Here is a 14,891-nt window from a genome sequence, read left to right as displayed (position 1 = left end):
GTCGATTTTACTGCTCCTCGGATGCTGCCTGAACCGCTGTGCTTTTCCAGCACCACTCTAATCTAGACTGAGATCCATTGTATGTAAGGTATCATTCCAGGAAAATGTTCTTGACACCATCACCAGAGTGTGTCAATCTCATGAGTATGGGAGAAAGTGAGGACTACAGATGATGAAGATCAGAGTCAAAAAGTATGGTGCTGAAACAGTACAGCAGATCAGGCAGCATCAGAGGGGCAGGAGAATCAATGTTTCGAGCATAAGCGCTTCATCAGGAATGTGGGCTGGAGGGGGAAGGGGACTGAGAGATACATGGGGGAGGGGGGGTTCAGGGTGAGGCTGGGGAAAGATAGCTGGGAAGGGTATAAGTAGATGCAGGTGGGGAGTGATGGTGATAGGTTGGAGAAGACAGTGGAGCAGATAGGTGGGAACAAAGACCTTTCAAGAGGGTGGTGCCAAGTTGGAGGGTTGGATCTGGAATGAGGTGTGGGGGAGGGGAGATGAGGAAACTGATGAAATCGACATTGATGCCGTATGTTTGGAGGGTCCCAAGGTGGAAGATGAGGCGTTCTTCCTCCAGTCATCACGTGGCTTGGATTTGGTGGTGGAGTAGGCCCAAGACTTGCATATCCTTGGTGGAGTGGGAGAGGGAGTTGAAGTGGTTGGCCACAGGGTGATGGGGTTGTTTGGTACATGACCCCCAGAGATATTCCCCGAAATGTTCTGCGACTTGGTGTCCTGTCTCCTCAATATAGAGGAGACCACATCGAGAGCAACAGACACAATCTCATGAGTATGCAGGACAGACCCACCTGGGCTGACGGCACAGCAGTATACGGTCAGTGGGAGTTACCCTGAAAGACTTCAAGGTTGCCTCTGGACTCCTTGAAATCAATTTAGAAATAAACAAGGAAATTAATTACTGCTAATTACCTTCTCCAGCATCCTTCCAGATGATGATTAGTTCATAAAAGGGCATTCATTAAGGAATATAAGGCTGTTCAGGAAGATAAGGTGATGGGAATGGTATATTAGCATGGACAGAGAATTTGTTAACTAATAGAAGAGAAAGGGAAGATAAGTTGGAATAAGAGGAATTTTCAGGATGGCAAGCTGTAACTAGTGGAGTGTCACAGGGATCAGTGCTGGGGCCACAATGATAGTTGAAGTGAATCTACTATTGCTAGGTTTGCAGATAACACTAATATAGGCGGGAAGGGAAGCAGTGAGGGGTGACACGGAGTCTACTGAGGGATATAGATAAGTTATGTGAGTGGCAGATGGAATATAAAGTGGAAAAATGCACCGTCACAGGAAGGATAGAGAAGCTAAATATTACTGAAACAGGGAAAGAATGCAGGAAGCTGCAGCACAGATACATCACTAAAAGCTAGCATAGATAATAAGGAAGACCAGTAGAATGGTGGTCTTTACTTCTAAAAGAATGGAGTATAAAAGTAGTAAGATTAGATTAGATTTCCTACAGTGTGTAAACAGGCCCTTCGGCCCAACTAGTTCACACCCCCCCTCCGAAGAATAAGGTTTTGCTAAAACTATACAAGGCACTAATCAGACCACAGCTAGAATACTGCAAACAATTTTGCTCCCCTCATCTAAGAGAAAAATATTGGAGGCAGCTTGGAGAACGTTCACATAGTTATGAGGAGAGGTTGAGTAGGTTGAGCCTGTACTCATTGAAATTTAGAAGAATGAGAGGTAACATTATTGAAATATTAAAGATTCTTGTGGATTGGGGGTGGGGGGGGGGAGCTTTGCATGGTGGATGTGGAAAGGTTGTTTCCACTTGTGGGAGAGTCTCAAACCAGAGGGAATAATCTCAGAGTGGAGGGTCAACCGTTTGAGACAGAGATGAGAAAGAATGCCTTTTGTCAGAGACTAGTGAATCTGTGGAATTCCTAACCACAGAGTGCTTTCAAAGATGAGTTGTTAAGAATATTCAATGTTGAGATGGAGAGAATTTGAATTAAGGTAATCAGGAGTTATGGGGAAAAGGCAGGAAAGTGATGTTGAGGATTATCAGGTAAGACATGATCTCATTTAATAGTGGAACAGACCCAATGGGCAGAGTGACTGACTTCTGCTCCTATGCCTTATTGTCAGGGAGTCATAAAATGGAATAATGTATTTGGCCTTGTCCTTACCAATCTATCTGCAACGTATGCATCTGTCCATGATGGTATTAATAGGAGTGACCATCGTGTTTTCACTTCGTGGGTACCCTCCATAACGTTACCTGGTACTACCAGTTTGCTAAATGAGACAGACATCAAACATATCTAGCAACTCAAGGCTGGGCATCCATGCAGGTGTGTGGGCCTTCAGCAGCATTTCCTGCACTGACATGCAACTGGTATTATGGAAAATTGACCAGGATACTCTGTCCAGAAAAAGCAGGACAAATCCAACCTGGCTAATTACCACCCCTTCAGTTAATGTCAGTCATCCACAAAGTGATAGGTATTATTGAAAATCTATCATCCAGCATCAACTGGACATTAACCTGCTCATTAAGATCTGGATCTCATTTCAGCTCTTTTGTTTGTGTTTGGACCAGCACAGTATATGAGGGGATGTGATGCCACTTCCTTTTACATCAATTGCAGCATTTGGTTGATGTCACACTCAAGGAGCCCTAGCAAAATTGGAGTCAATGGGAATGAAGAGAAAACTTTCATTTAGTTGGAGGCAAGCCTAGCACAAAGGGAGATGGATGTAGTTGTTGAGGTCAATCACCGAAGCCAGAAGGCATCATAAAGAGGAGTTCCTTATGTATTGTCCAGACTTGCCTGTCTTCAGCTGCTTTAATAATGCCCTTCCTTCCAGCATAAGGTTGTAAGTGGGGATGGTTGCGAATGATTGCTCTATGTTCATCACCATTTATGACACCCTAAGTGGCAAGTAACATCTGTGCTGCACAATGACCAGCTATATTCAATGACATTACCATCACTAAAACCCCTGTGCTCAATATACTGGTATAGCCATTTATCAAAATCTGAAGTGAACCAGCTATATAAATATCATGGCTACAAATACAGGTTGGAGGCTGTTAATTTTGCAGTGAGTAACACATCTCCTGGCAACCATCTACAAAATCAAGTCAGTAACATGATGGAACAGTCTTCATTTGCCTGTATGTGTGTAACTTCCAACAACACTCAAGAGCTCAACACCATCCAGGAAAATGCAGCCTGTTTGATTGGTTCCCGGTCTATCTCATTTAACATTCATTTCCTCCACAACCAATGTACAGTGGCACCAGTGTGCACCATCAGCAAGATGCACTGCATCAACTCACCATGCTCCTTAGATAGCACCTTCCAAAATCACTACCTGTACTATCCAGAAGATAAGGGCAGCAGATACATGGGAACACCACCATCTGCAAGTACTCCTCCATCCTGATTTTATATAACTATATCACTGTTATTGGGGGGAAAAAAAGTCCTGGAACTGCTTCCCTAACAGCGTTATGGGTGTACAAATGTATTTGGACTTCAATGGTTAGAGAAGGCATCTCACCATCCGCCACCTTCTTAAGAACAATTGGGGATGGTCAATAAATGATGGATTGTTCAATGATGCACACATCCTGTCAATAAATAAAAAGTAAATTACACCAGCTATAAGATATTTATTCCTGCTAAAGAATATATTTTCAAGTCATGACACTGGTTCAGAATCTTCCCACTAATAATTTCAAGCAAGATTAAGTTGAACTATTGTAAACTGAGCTTTTAAACTAAAGTTCACTTATTCCAAAAATAAAGCAAATCTCTGGAATTTTTTTATTGGCAAGGTGAATAAAACGAGGCTTTCAGAGTGAAAGATTTGTCTTTGTCTCCCTTTCCACTCAGAATTCCTCCAGCACTTGGATGTCAGAAGGAATTTTCTTCAGTTATTTAGATCTATAGTAGTTCTTTTGTACAGTTAAGACTTTTTGACAACAAAATTTTGAATACTTCGACATTTTTTGTATAGGATATAGCCCACATGTTTGTTACTGTGGGTATGTGTGAGCAAGCTGTAGCTGCATTCCTCAAATGTAACCAAGCTAAAGCTGCAGTTGAGACCTGTATACATCTGAATCAGGTAGGATATTAAAAAGAAAAAATTATAATTTAATGCAGTACCTTTTTAGTGCGTTTCCTCATTTTATTTATGAATTCCGAAACAATGGAATGAGAACATATTGTGACATGGCTAAATGTTCTGGAATTGAATCTTACATGGTGGCAAACAAGTTGCATTTGAAACATAACCAAATAGATTGACAACAAACCTGTAAATTCTTCTAGCACATACCAATGGCAGGCAGTAAGAGCAGGGGAGATTCCTAGTCAGTTATGCAATGGTAAGAAATTTAGAGTCTCTACCATCACCATCCATTGTTCCAGATGACAACATGCATGAAAAATTGCATGTTGCTACAACATATTGAACTTCCTACATGAACCGTAAAATACCACCATTACTAAAATACAGATTACATTATGGTCAAGCACGATGAAATGCAGAATTATTTGACAAAAAGAGACCATTCAGCCTATTATACCTGTTCTGGTTGTATGGAAGAAGTGCTTGACAGCGAGCAACTTATTTTGTTCTTTTTCAAGTATTTATCCAGTTCTCTTTTGTATGTTACATTTGAATCTGCTTTTATCACATAGTAGACAGTGCATTCCCTACTATAACAACTCAATGCTTTTACAAATATTTTCTCATGTTGCTTCAGGTTCATTTGTCATTTACCTGATTGCCTATACCTCTAATTTCTCGGTAAACCCTTTAAGATTTTAAACACCTATCTCAAAGCTCCTCTTAACTGCCCTAGGGAGAGCAACTTCATTTTCTCTGGTCTGTCTATGTAACTGAAGCCTTTCATCCCTGGTGCAATTTTATTAAACCTCTTCTATAGTCTCTGTCTAAACTTTAGACATCTTCCTAAAGTGTGGTGCCTGAATTGCCCACATTACTTCAGCTGGAGTCTCACCAAAGTTCAATAAAGATCAGTATTTTGTCTTTTATACCCAATGCATATATTTATAAAATAAAGAATTCTGTACAACTTTTGACAGTTTTATTTAAACTTACTTTGCCACAGTTAAAGACTTGTGAACATGCCCTACTTACTATTGATCATGTGCCCCTTTTAAAAATGGATCATTTAAATATTATTACTACTTCTCACCAATATTAATGCAATTACTAATTTTGACTATTTTCTCAAAAAAATTCCAGTGGAATAAAGCTGTTGAATTGGCCAAGAATCACAATATGAAAGAAATTGGATCCCTTTTGGCTAAGTATGCATCTCATCTGTTGGAGAAGAATAAAACTTTGGAAGCAATTGAACTTTACCGAAAGGCCCATCATTTCCTTGATGCTGCAAAGCTCATGTTTAAGGTACAGCAGTACTCTCTCCATAATTGGGGATATCTTTGGATTTCTTAGAGGCATGTAAAGCATTTTACATCTGTCTGCATATTTGCATATCTGTTCTTAGAAATTTATGAAAACTACTATTCAGATTTAAAAGTAGAAGTACAAGTTGTTCTGCTATAACATGTGTTTTTGTTAATGAAATTTCACTGTAATACGATTGATGAATTAGGGACACTATTTCTAAAGCGTGAACTTTTAAAGCATGTATTGGTTATAACTTGATCCCGGCCCCATTAGTTTATATGGTGCTGCTATTATGTGATTTGCTTATAACATGGGATTGCATGAGAACAGAACTACTCTGTTATAGCAGAACCAACTGTATAGCAGCAGGTGATTTTCTACAGTTGGTTTTGCAACTTCTATCCAATATTTTAATTATCTAGTTAAATTTTGGAGTGATACATACATTATCTTTATTTCCTGGCATTTAGAAGGAGAGGTGAACCTCAAAAAAAATAAAATTTGAATAGACAGGGTAATTGTTCCTGATGACTGGGGAGTTAAGAACTAGGGGCCACAGTCTGAGGATGCAGGGTAGGCCATTTGGGACTGAGATGAGGAGAAATCTCTTCACCCAGAGGATTGTGAGCCTGTAGAATTGAAAGCAGTTGAGGCCAAAACATTGTATGTGGACTAGAAAATGCATGATATGGTTCTTTGCCTTAAAGTCATCAAAAGCTATGGGTGAAAGTTGCAATAGGGTGTTGGATGATCAGCTACGAGCATATTGAATGGCAGAGCAGCTTGAAGGGCCGAATGACTTACTCCTCATCCTATTTTTTATGTTTCTATCTTTGGGAAGGATTTAATAATGGAGCATCTTATAATATAACAGATATAAATTAGTTGTGCATTATAAACAGCTAACTGACCAGCTATTTGATTTGATTTATTATTGTCGCATTTTATTTTCATCGAATTACAGTGAAAAGTTTTGTTTTGCATGTAGTATAAGCAAATCATACCATGTAAAGTACATTAGGATAGCTATTGTACAATCAAAGATTTTTTTTGTTTATTCCTGTTCTACTTTCCAATGATCAGATGCCCATTCATTAACAGTTTGTAATAGTGTCATAAGTATAGATTAACTAAATCAGCCATACAGTTCCAATTGAAAAATAAATCTATCTGCAAAGTTATCACTTGTTAGTTCAGTATGAACTTAATGATTTAGAATGAAAGGTATTTCTTTCATCTGAACTGCAGTGGAGTAGATCATCAGATTGAAACACAAGATTCTGTTATTCCCCAACACTGCTAAAAGATTATATTTTATGAATATAACGGCCCAGATTTTGCTTTTATTACTCACTGCTATGGAGTAAATTGGATAGCAACTCATAAAGTCTGCACACAGGCAGTAAAATATGAAAATAAGCAAATTGCTGCCAAAATTGCTGTCGTCCTCTGGAAACTTCACTACTCTGGTACACTGCTAGAAATTTGACATTCACATTAATGAAGGCTGTGAAGTTTGGCTACTTTCCTAATACATATACCCAAAAAAATTGAGGGTTGTCTGTTCAACTGTACATGGTTTCTGTGTTATGTCTTGATTATTCCCAAACAATCTGTCATTGAAAATTAGCTCATATAGCTGTGGAGTCTCGTTGGTTCTGATTTTCATTATCGTTAAAGACTTTTAAAGTAAACTTTATTTCTTTGATTTGATTTTGTCATTTTTTTTATTTTCTACATCTCCCTTTGTATATTATTTTTCTTTGAATTAAATATTCCAACCTACCCTTTGTAGTTTTAATCTGTAGGTCTTATTTTGGGGGAAAGAATGAGAATGGAGTGACTGCTCCCAATGCAAATATGGCTGCTATGATCCATCTGCACGTACAGATTTTTGTTGTTCATCAATAAATCAGAGGGCAGATTACTTTTTATGAGAATTTCCTCCCTCATTGTTTTTTGACATTTCTTGTTTTCTGTGCACTGCCCATACATCTATCTTGGTGTCACTATCTTTAAGGGTTGTGGGATAATTGAATCTTATTTAAATACACAACTGTGACTCTGCTGGTGAGTTGTTTATTTTGGTCCTTTTACTTTTAAAATAGACTAAAAATGATTGATTTTTTTAAAAAAAATGATCCAGGATGAACATTTCCTAGGATTGTGCATTTATTATTTTAATTATCTTAGTTTCTTTTTCAGGAAACTTATTTTGCATTTATTTCAGCTATTATCTGGTTTCCTGATATTAAGCTATATTTATACTGCCAGTTACTGATGTCAGAATGGTGCCTCCTGACCTTGTACACCGTTGGCAGAATCTTATCTCATTGAAAGTGGCATCACAGGTAGACCGGGTGGTGAATTAAGGTATTTAGCATGCTGGCCTTCATTGGTCTAGGCATTGAGTGTAAGAGTTGGGACAGTATGTTACAGTTTTTTAAGGCACTGATGAGGCCACACTTGGAATATTGGGTACAGTTTTGGTCACCCTGTTATAGGAAAGACATAATCAAACTGGAAAGAGTGCAAAGAAGATTTATGAGGATGTTGCCAGGACTAGTAGGCCTGAGTTATATGGAGAGGTTGGCCAGAATAGGACTTTATTCTTTGGAATGTAGGAGAATGGGAGGTGACCTTATGGAGGTGTATAAAATCATGAGCGGCATAGGTAGGATGAATGCATATACTCTTTTTCCCAGGGATGTGGAATTGAAAACTAGAACGCATAGTTTAAAGTGAGAGGAGAAAGATTTAAGAATGATCTGAGGGGCAACTTCTTCACGCAGAGAGTGTGGCATGTATGGAATGGACTGCCAGAGAAAATGGTTGAAACAGGTACAATCGCGACACTTAAAAAAAAGAATTGGATGAGAAGGGTTTAGAGGGAGATGGATCAAATGTGGGCAATTGGAACTAGCTTAGTGTGCACCATGGTCAGAATGGACCAGTTGGGCCAAAGGGCCTGTTTCCATGCTGCATGACTCTGTGCCCAGTTGTGTGTGACATCACATGCAAGCCCAATTGCACTGTCAGCTGACAGGATTTTGAGTTGCACGATGTGAGAACTCACTTGATTCATGTTCTCCTTCCTCCCCGTCAATCTCTGACTTTCTTTCAGTTAATGTCTCCTGTAAAGGGTACGGATGAAAATGTTTTATTTCTTTTGAAATTCACTAGCAACCTTTTAATATTGTGTAACTTGTGACACAGTATATTATGCTTTACTGCAAATATCTGGCCATCGTTCATTCCCAAAAATATTTTTATGTGTTGATTTCAGAGTTTGCTTCTGAATATTTCATGACTGATTTGACTGACAATGGGAGATGTTGATGAGTTAACTTATACCAAGGCTTTTACATTATTTGATTGCAACAGAAATACAGCTGGATGAAATCAGATACTGTGCTAATAAAATAATACCTATTTGAAGTCTAGTTTTGGTTCACACTTTGGTGCTAATTGCTGAATACTAGAAATTGAATTTGTCTGGGAGCATTTAAAGAGCATCTGTATTTTTGACATTTAGGTTCTGATATGTAGAATTTTCATTGAGTAATGCATATGTCTCCACACACCATAGTTACTGTAGGGTGTGCTGGCTGGCACAAAGAGGCAGGTTTCTGAATAGTAAGGGACAAAGAAGAAAATGTTTTTACTTCAGTACTTCATCTACTGGAGGAGGAGGTTTAGCTGAGGAGAGATATTCTGTTTCTGCAGTTGAGAGATTGCGTTCACCTTCTTCTCTAGCAACTGGTGCTGTTTTACTGTTTTGCCTGATTTTGTGTCCTCCACCTGTTCCTTCTGCAGATTAAGGAGAATCTTTTCTCCTGGTGGTTATGTAAGGTATCCAGTGAGTTACAGTAGCACTTTGTTGAGGTGAAGTCTGCAGATAATTTCCAGAATAAATGTTTAAGATTGGTAAATCTTGACAAAGTATCCTAGAAAGTGTCCCAATTAATTTTAAATGTTCTTTCTATTCTTCGAGCAAGTGAAAAGTAAAATGTGATAATATCTTTAAGTAGTGCTTGAAATTTTGAGCAATGCCCTGTGATCCAGAATCTACTAATGTCTGTTGGGATAGGCTATTGGGTCAGCACTATCCATCAAAATATGTGTGAGTGACTACCAGCAGGTAATTGAGGTGGTTCTTAATTTTCTCCAAGCAATCATATCAAAATAAGCTTCAGTTGCTTTATTATAATGTCATGTCGTATTAAACATGAACAAACCACCATAACAGTTCAAGACCCCATCTTTACAGAAGCTTTTCAGCATCTGAAAGAGCAGTCAAAAGTTGCCTCATGCTTGTTTCAGTAAAGATTCTTCAAACTGCTAGGTTTGTCCTGTTCACACAAGGGTCAGATCCCTTGTACAGGGTGCCTTACTGTTTCTGCTTTCTAATTACCACAGGCACAGTTCATAAAGCCACAGGAAGCTTATAGACAAATGTTAGTCAAAGTAATAGCAAGTTAGTGTTGCTCACCATTTATTATTTGCGATTTTGTCTTAAATAATTCATAGGGTATTTCTTTCCTTATTTCTAAAAATGAGTTAGATGTCAAAGTTGATTAAAAGTTATACTATGTTTTTGGAATATTATCTATTCTACAGGGTTTTTGAATATTCTCTTCCTGAAATCAGCTATTTTGTCATTTTATTTAGATTGCTGAAGAAGAAGCAAAAAAGAGAACCAAGCCCTTACGTGTTAAGAAACTTTACGTGCTGGCAGCACTGCTTGTGGAAGATTATCATGAGCAGATAAAGAACACTCAGAGAGCAAAATTGAAAGGCAGACGATCAGAGGTATTGCATATAAAAAAAGCTGATGTTTAACTCTGATCAAGTGTTCCAATTTCACCAATGTAAGTTAAAATATACAGCTGTAACTGTTAAAAAGTGATATGTTTTAGTTTTCTCATGATATGGAGGAGCCAGTATTGGACTGGTGTGGATTAGCTAAACATCACACAACACCAGGTTATAGTCAGGTTTAGTTGGAAGGAATTGCTTTCAGAGCACTGCTCCTTCACCTTCTCAAGATAATTTAAGATTTTATAACAAAAGGTGACATCTCAGCTCAGACTATGCATTAAAGGTGTGAGGTCAGAGTCTGTCTGTATCCATTCTTGAGTCAGACTGGTTCTATTTCCAAAATGGAATTTATAAAATATTACCTGTATTGACTGCCTGCAGATTGTGCTTTTTTGAGCAAAATAGAATGTATCTGCAAATATAATTCTGCAAATACAAATTCATCCCATAGACTTGTGTGTGTGTGTGTGTTTGTTTGTTTGAGAGAATATGTGTATGAGAGAGCGTCTGCACGACTATGTAAGTGTGTGTGAGATCTTGAGTCAGACTGGTTCTATTTCCAAAATGGAATTTATAAAATATTACCTGTATTGACTGCCTGCAGACAAATATAATTCTGCAAATACAAATTCATCCCATAGACTTTTGTGTGTGTGTGTTTGTTTGTGAGAATATGTGTATGAGAGAGCGTCTGCACGACTATGTAAGTGTGTGTGAGAGTGTATAGTGTAGTGGGATCACCCTAACATTTCAGTGGTCAGGGACATTCGGCCTCAGATCTTCGGGTGACTGTCCTCCAAGCAGAGTTCAGGACAGGCAACAGCGCAAAGTGGCATGGCAGAGTTTGGTACCCATGAGGACGGCCTCAGTTGGGATTTTGGGTTCATGTTACACTACAGGTGACCCCACTACACTATACACTCTCTCTCACTCTCTCAAGCTTTCACACACACAAACACACACTCTCTCACATGCACTCACACTCACATGCACACTCTCTCTCTGTCTCTCCTGCACGTGCACACAAATATAAGTCTATTGAATGAATTTGTATTTGCAGATACATTCCAATTTAGTCAAAAAAAAGCACAATCTGCAAGCAGCCAATCCATATAATATTTTGTAGATTCCACTTTGGAAATAGAACCAGTCTGACTCAAGATTGGGATACAGATTCTAACCTCACACCTTTAATGCATTGTCTGAACTGAGGTGTCACCTTTTCTTATAAAATCTCAAGTTATCTCAAGAATGTGACTTAAAAGAAGTTCTGAGATTTACATATTAATGAATTGAACCCTGCAACCTATTCTAAAAGATGAAAGGTTTAACAATAATCCAGGTTTGTTCAATATATCATTCAGACACATGACATTGTATTCTTTTGCTATAAATTCTGTGTCTTATGGTCTTATGCTCCACAACCTCCTGATGAAGGAACAGCGCTCTGAAAGCTAGTGCTTCCAAATAAACCTGTTGGACTATTATCTGGTGTAGTGTGATTTTTCACTTGGTTTTCTTAGTAAAGAGCATTGATATTTTTACTGCGTACTATACCTCCTATTCAGCTAGAGATAGTGAGATGCATACAATAGCCATACAATATCATGGCTATTGGCCTCAGTGTGCCTAAAGGAATATTCTTTATGTTTGAGCACACAAATTAGGAACGTATTTTAACTCAATTGCCTCGGGTAGAAATTGAGTAGTCAGGTAATTAAAATTACCCGTGGGATTTTGCTATACCTTTTTTTTAATCTTCACCTACTGTTCTGCAGAAAGCTGGAAGCTTGTGGCTTCCTCTAAGTATGAAGGTCAGGGTCCGACTGCAATTATAACTGCATGAAGAGTCATTTTAGCTACCTGCCAACCTAGTGGAAAGAGGAGTCAAGGTCCAGAGGGCAGCCAGAGGTTTATTATTAAGTTTTTGAAGAACCAGGTTGAGCAGGATACCCTGTTCTGAGCTCAGCACTCTCCCAAGCACATAACAAATGCCTCAGGTCATTCTTTCAGCATGTCTTTAGATAATTATTATGGGTGGGAATCATCTCTCCCATTCTACACAATCTGACTAAGCCAGTTCAGTGTATGTACAGTGTAAAGTTCACTTAAAAACTGACACATTGGTGAAGTAAATACGTGTAATTCAAAAATAAAACTCGCATGTTAGAAATTTAGATGTAAGAATGATTCCTTACAAATGTATAATGTTTAATATTCTAAAGATGTGCTTAGATATTTATCTTTGGTTTGTTTCCAGGCCACATTCCAATTCCTAAAATTAATTGACAGATTTTATCATAAATCCAAAATATTGGAAATTTCCAGCACATCAACCTGCACCCAAGAGAAGATTGAAGGATACTATGCAATATTGTGTGCTATAGTTCTTGTGTGTTGTTTCAGGCTACAACAGCTCTAGCTGGGTTACTTGAAGAAGATGCTTCTTTGTCAGATAATCGTATTATTGACAATGCTTGGCGTGGGGCTGAGGCATATCACTTCTTCCTGCTTGCACAGCGTCAGCTTTACGAAGGCTACGTAGATGCTGCAATGAAAACTGGTGGGTATTCTTTGAACAAAATAAGTTAGCCTAGACAGTCTGCTCTGTTTTTGACATGAAGTTAGAATTATTTCTGGTGGGCAGATAATTTGGCAGATAAAGAGAGAGATTGGGAGGACAGAACTAAGTCCCACTGAGTTTAAGTGGACCTAAACTCAGCATTGAGGAAATAAAACTGTATAACTGCTCATGTGAGGCAAGCAATATATGGATAAGCCTGGTGAAGAGCTTCGACACTGACTGTAATGATAAAATATTGAATTTACAGTATATGTAGTGTCTTCTCACGGAGCATCTCAGACTGATTGGGCGCTATGTCGACTCCACTTTGGAGACAGTGATAAGTGGAGTTGAAAGGGGTTATTAATGGACATTGCCATCAATATTAACTGGTTTTGGTTTTTTATTTACATTGCAGTTCTCTGGGTAATAACAAGGACTATTATAGAATAGCTTTCTAAACTTTTCAGAAGAATCTAAGTCTATGTAAATGTTGTTCTACCAACTGATAATAAAGATTTAGTGATAAGTGGATTGAAGTGTAGATGGGGGCAGGACTTTAAAGCCCTGTCAGAACATTTCTGACAAAGAGACTTAAAACACCAACTCTGTTTCTCCAGCAATTTTTTTTCCTTCTCATCCTGACTTCTTCATTTTCTATTATTGACCATAAAACCTCCTCCAACACCTCTCCATTGTCACTCAACTTCATTAGCCAGGTTTCATTTTTATCCATCCAGTCAGAGAACCATCTACAATCTCTTTTCATTCCAGTGGTATTTGTTGTAATGCACTAAAGGATCTGTCTCTCTATTTCTCATCTATATGTCCAAAGCAGCAGCATCTGAAAATGTCAGTTTTCACATGTAGACTGATGACACACAGATATACTTAATCACTAACTCTAATCTAGACACCATCATGGACTTCAAATTGGCAGGTTGCTCTTTTGACTTTGGGTTGAGGATGAAAGAATTTTCCTATAACTAAATATTGAGATAACCAAAGCCATTTTTCCCATCCCTCAAGTTGTTCTCTACTCACTGGCCATCCCTCCTTGTCAAGTGTCGGAGCTGATCTGAAAACAACTTCCAATCACATGTCCACCACACCATCTCTAACATCACCTGGCTTTACTCTTCCCTCAACTCATCATCTACTGAAGTCCTTATCTATTCATTTTGTACCTCTAGACTTGACTGTTTCAATGCATGCCAGGCCCACCAGATTCAAAAACCCCTCCCCATAAATGAGGCAATCCAAGATTCCACCTCCTGGGTCTTAACTCTCAACAAGTCCTTTTAACCATCATTCCTGTACTCAGTGACCAGTTATTGGTAACTGAATTAAGGTGTGTCTCAAGTTTAAAATTCTCCTCCTTGTTTTCAAATCCCTCCATGGCTCCTGCCTCACTTAACTTTAAATTTTCTCATACCCTGCAAAGTTTTGGTGAGATGTGTTCCACCAGTTCTTTGATTTTAATGGCTTAACTATTTTCAGACCTGTCTTCACTAAGTTCTGGAGTTCCCTCTCCAACCCGCCTTGCCTCTTTGCACTTCTTTCTACCTTTAAGGTTCTCCTCAAAGCTACCTTTTTCAATAAGCTTTTGGTCATCTGTACTTGGTACTTGGTCACCTGGCTCATTGCGAAATTTTACTTGATGACTCCCCTTTGAATTGCTTTGAGATGTTTTCTCCATAGGAAATTCTACAAAATACAAGCTGATGGTCTTTATTTTCCGAAAGGAGTTGATTATACTTTTTAATTTTGATCAAATCTTTGGGCATCACTTAAGATGACAATTAATATTTTAGACCAGTCAATGTCATCCAGGATAATGCCCATCATCTTGAACAACTACATTCCAATATCTCTAATGATAAGAAAGTTAGCATTAAGGCACTTTACCTGAATGCTCGTAGTATTCGTAACAAAGCAGATGAACTAATGGCACAGATCATCGTGAATGATTATGATGTGGTAGGCATCACAGAGACGTGGTTACAGGGGGGTCAGGACTGGCAGTTAAACATCCAAGGATTTACAACTTATCGAAAAGACAGGGAGGTGGGCAGAG

General features: G+C 38.5%; 1 protein-coding gene across 2 annotated transcripts in view; it reads left to right on the top strand.

Annotated features, from left to right (window-relative positions):
* wdr35 (WD repeat domain 35) overlaps window positions 1-14,891 on the top strand; it is a 115,165-nt gene that overhangs the window by 81,565 nt on the left and 18,709 nt on the right. For both annotated transcript variants that reach the window (XM_043676517.1, XM_043676508.1), the window contains 4 exons: window positions 4,003-4,113; window positions 5,263-5,427; window positions 10,102-10,242; window positions 12,658-12,814. In XM_043676517.1, the coding sequence (XP_043532452.1) occupies window positions 4,003-4,113; window positions 5,263-5,427; window positions 10,102-10,242; window positions 12,658-12,814 (574 nt within the window). The remainder of the gene's footprint in view (window positions 1-4,002; window positions 4,114-5,262; window positions 5,428-10,101; window positions 10,243-12,657; window positions 12,815-14,891) is intronic.

Source organism: Chiloscyllium plagiosum, chromosome 3, assembly GCF_004010195.1.
Source record: "Chiloscyllium plagiosum isolate BGI_BamShark_2017 chromosome 3, ASM401019v2, whole genome shotgun sequence".
Taxonomy (NCBI): domain Eukaryota; kingdom Metazoa; phylum Chordata; class Chondrichthyes; order Orectolobiformes; family Hemiscylliidae; genus Chiloscyllium; species Chiloscyllium plagiosum.
This window is presented reverse-complemented; position numbering and strand designations above follow the sequence as displayed.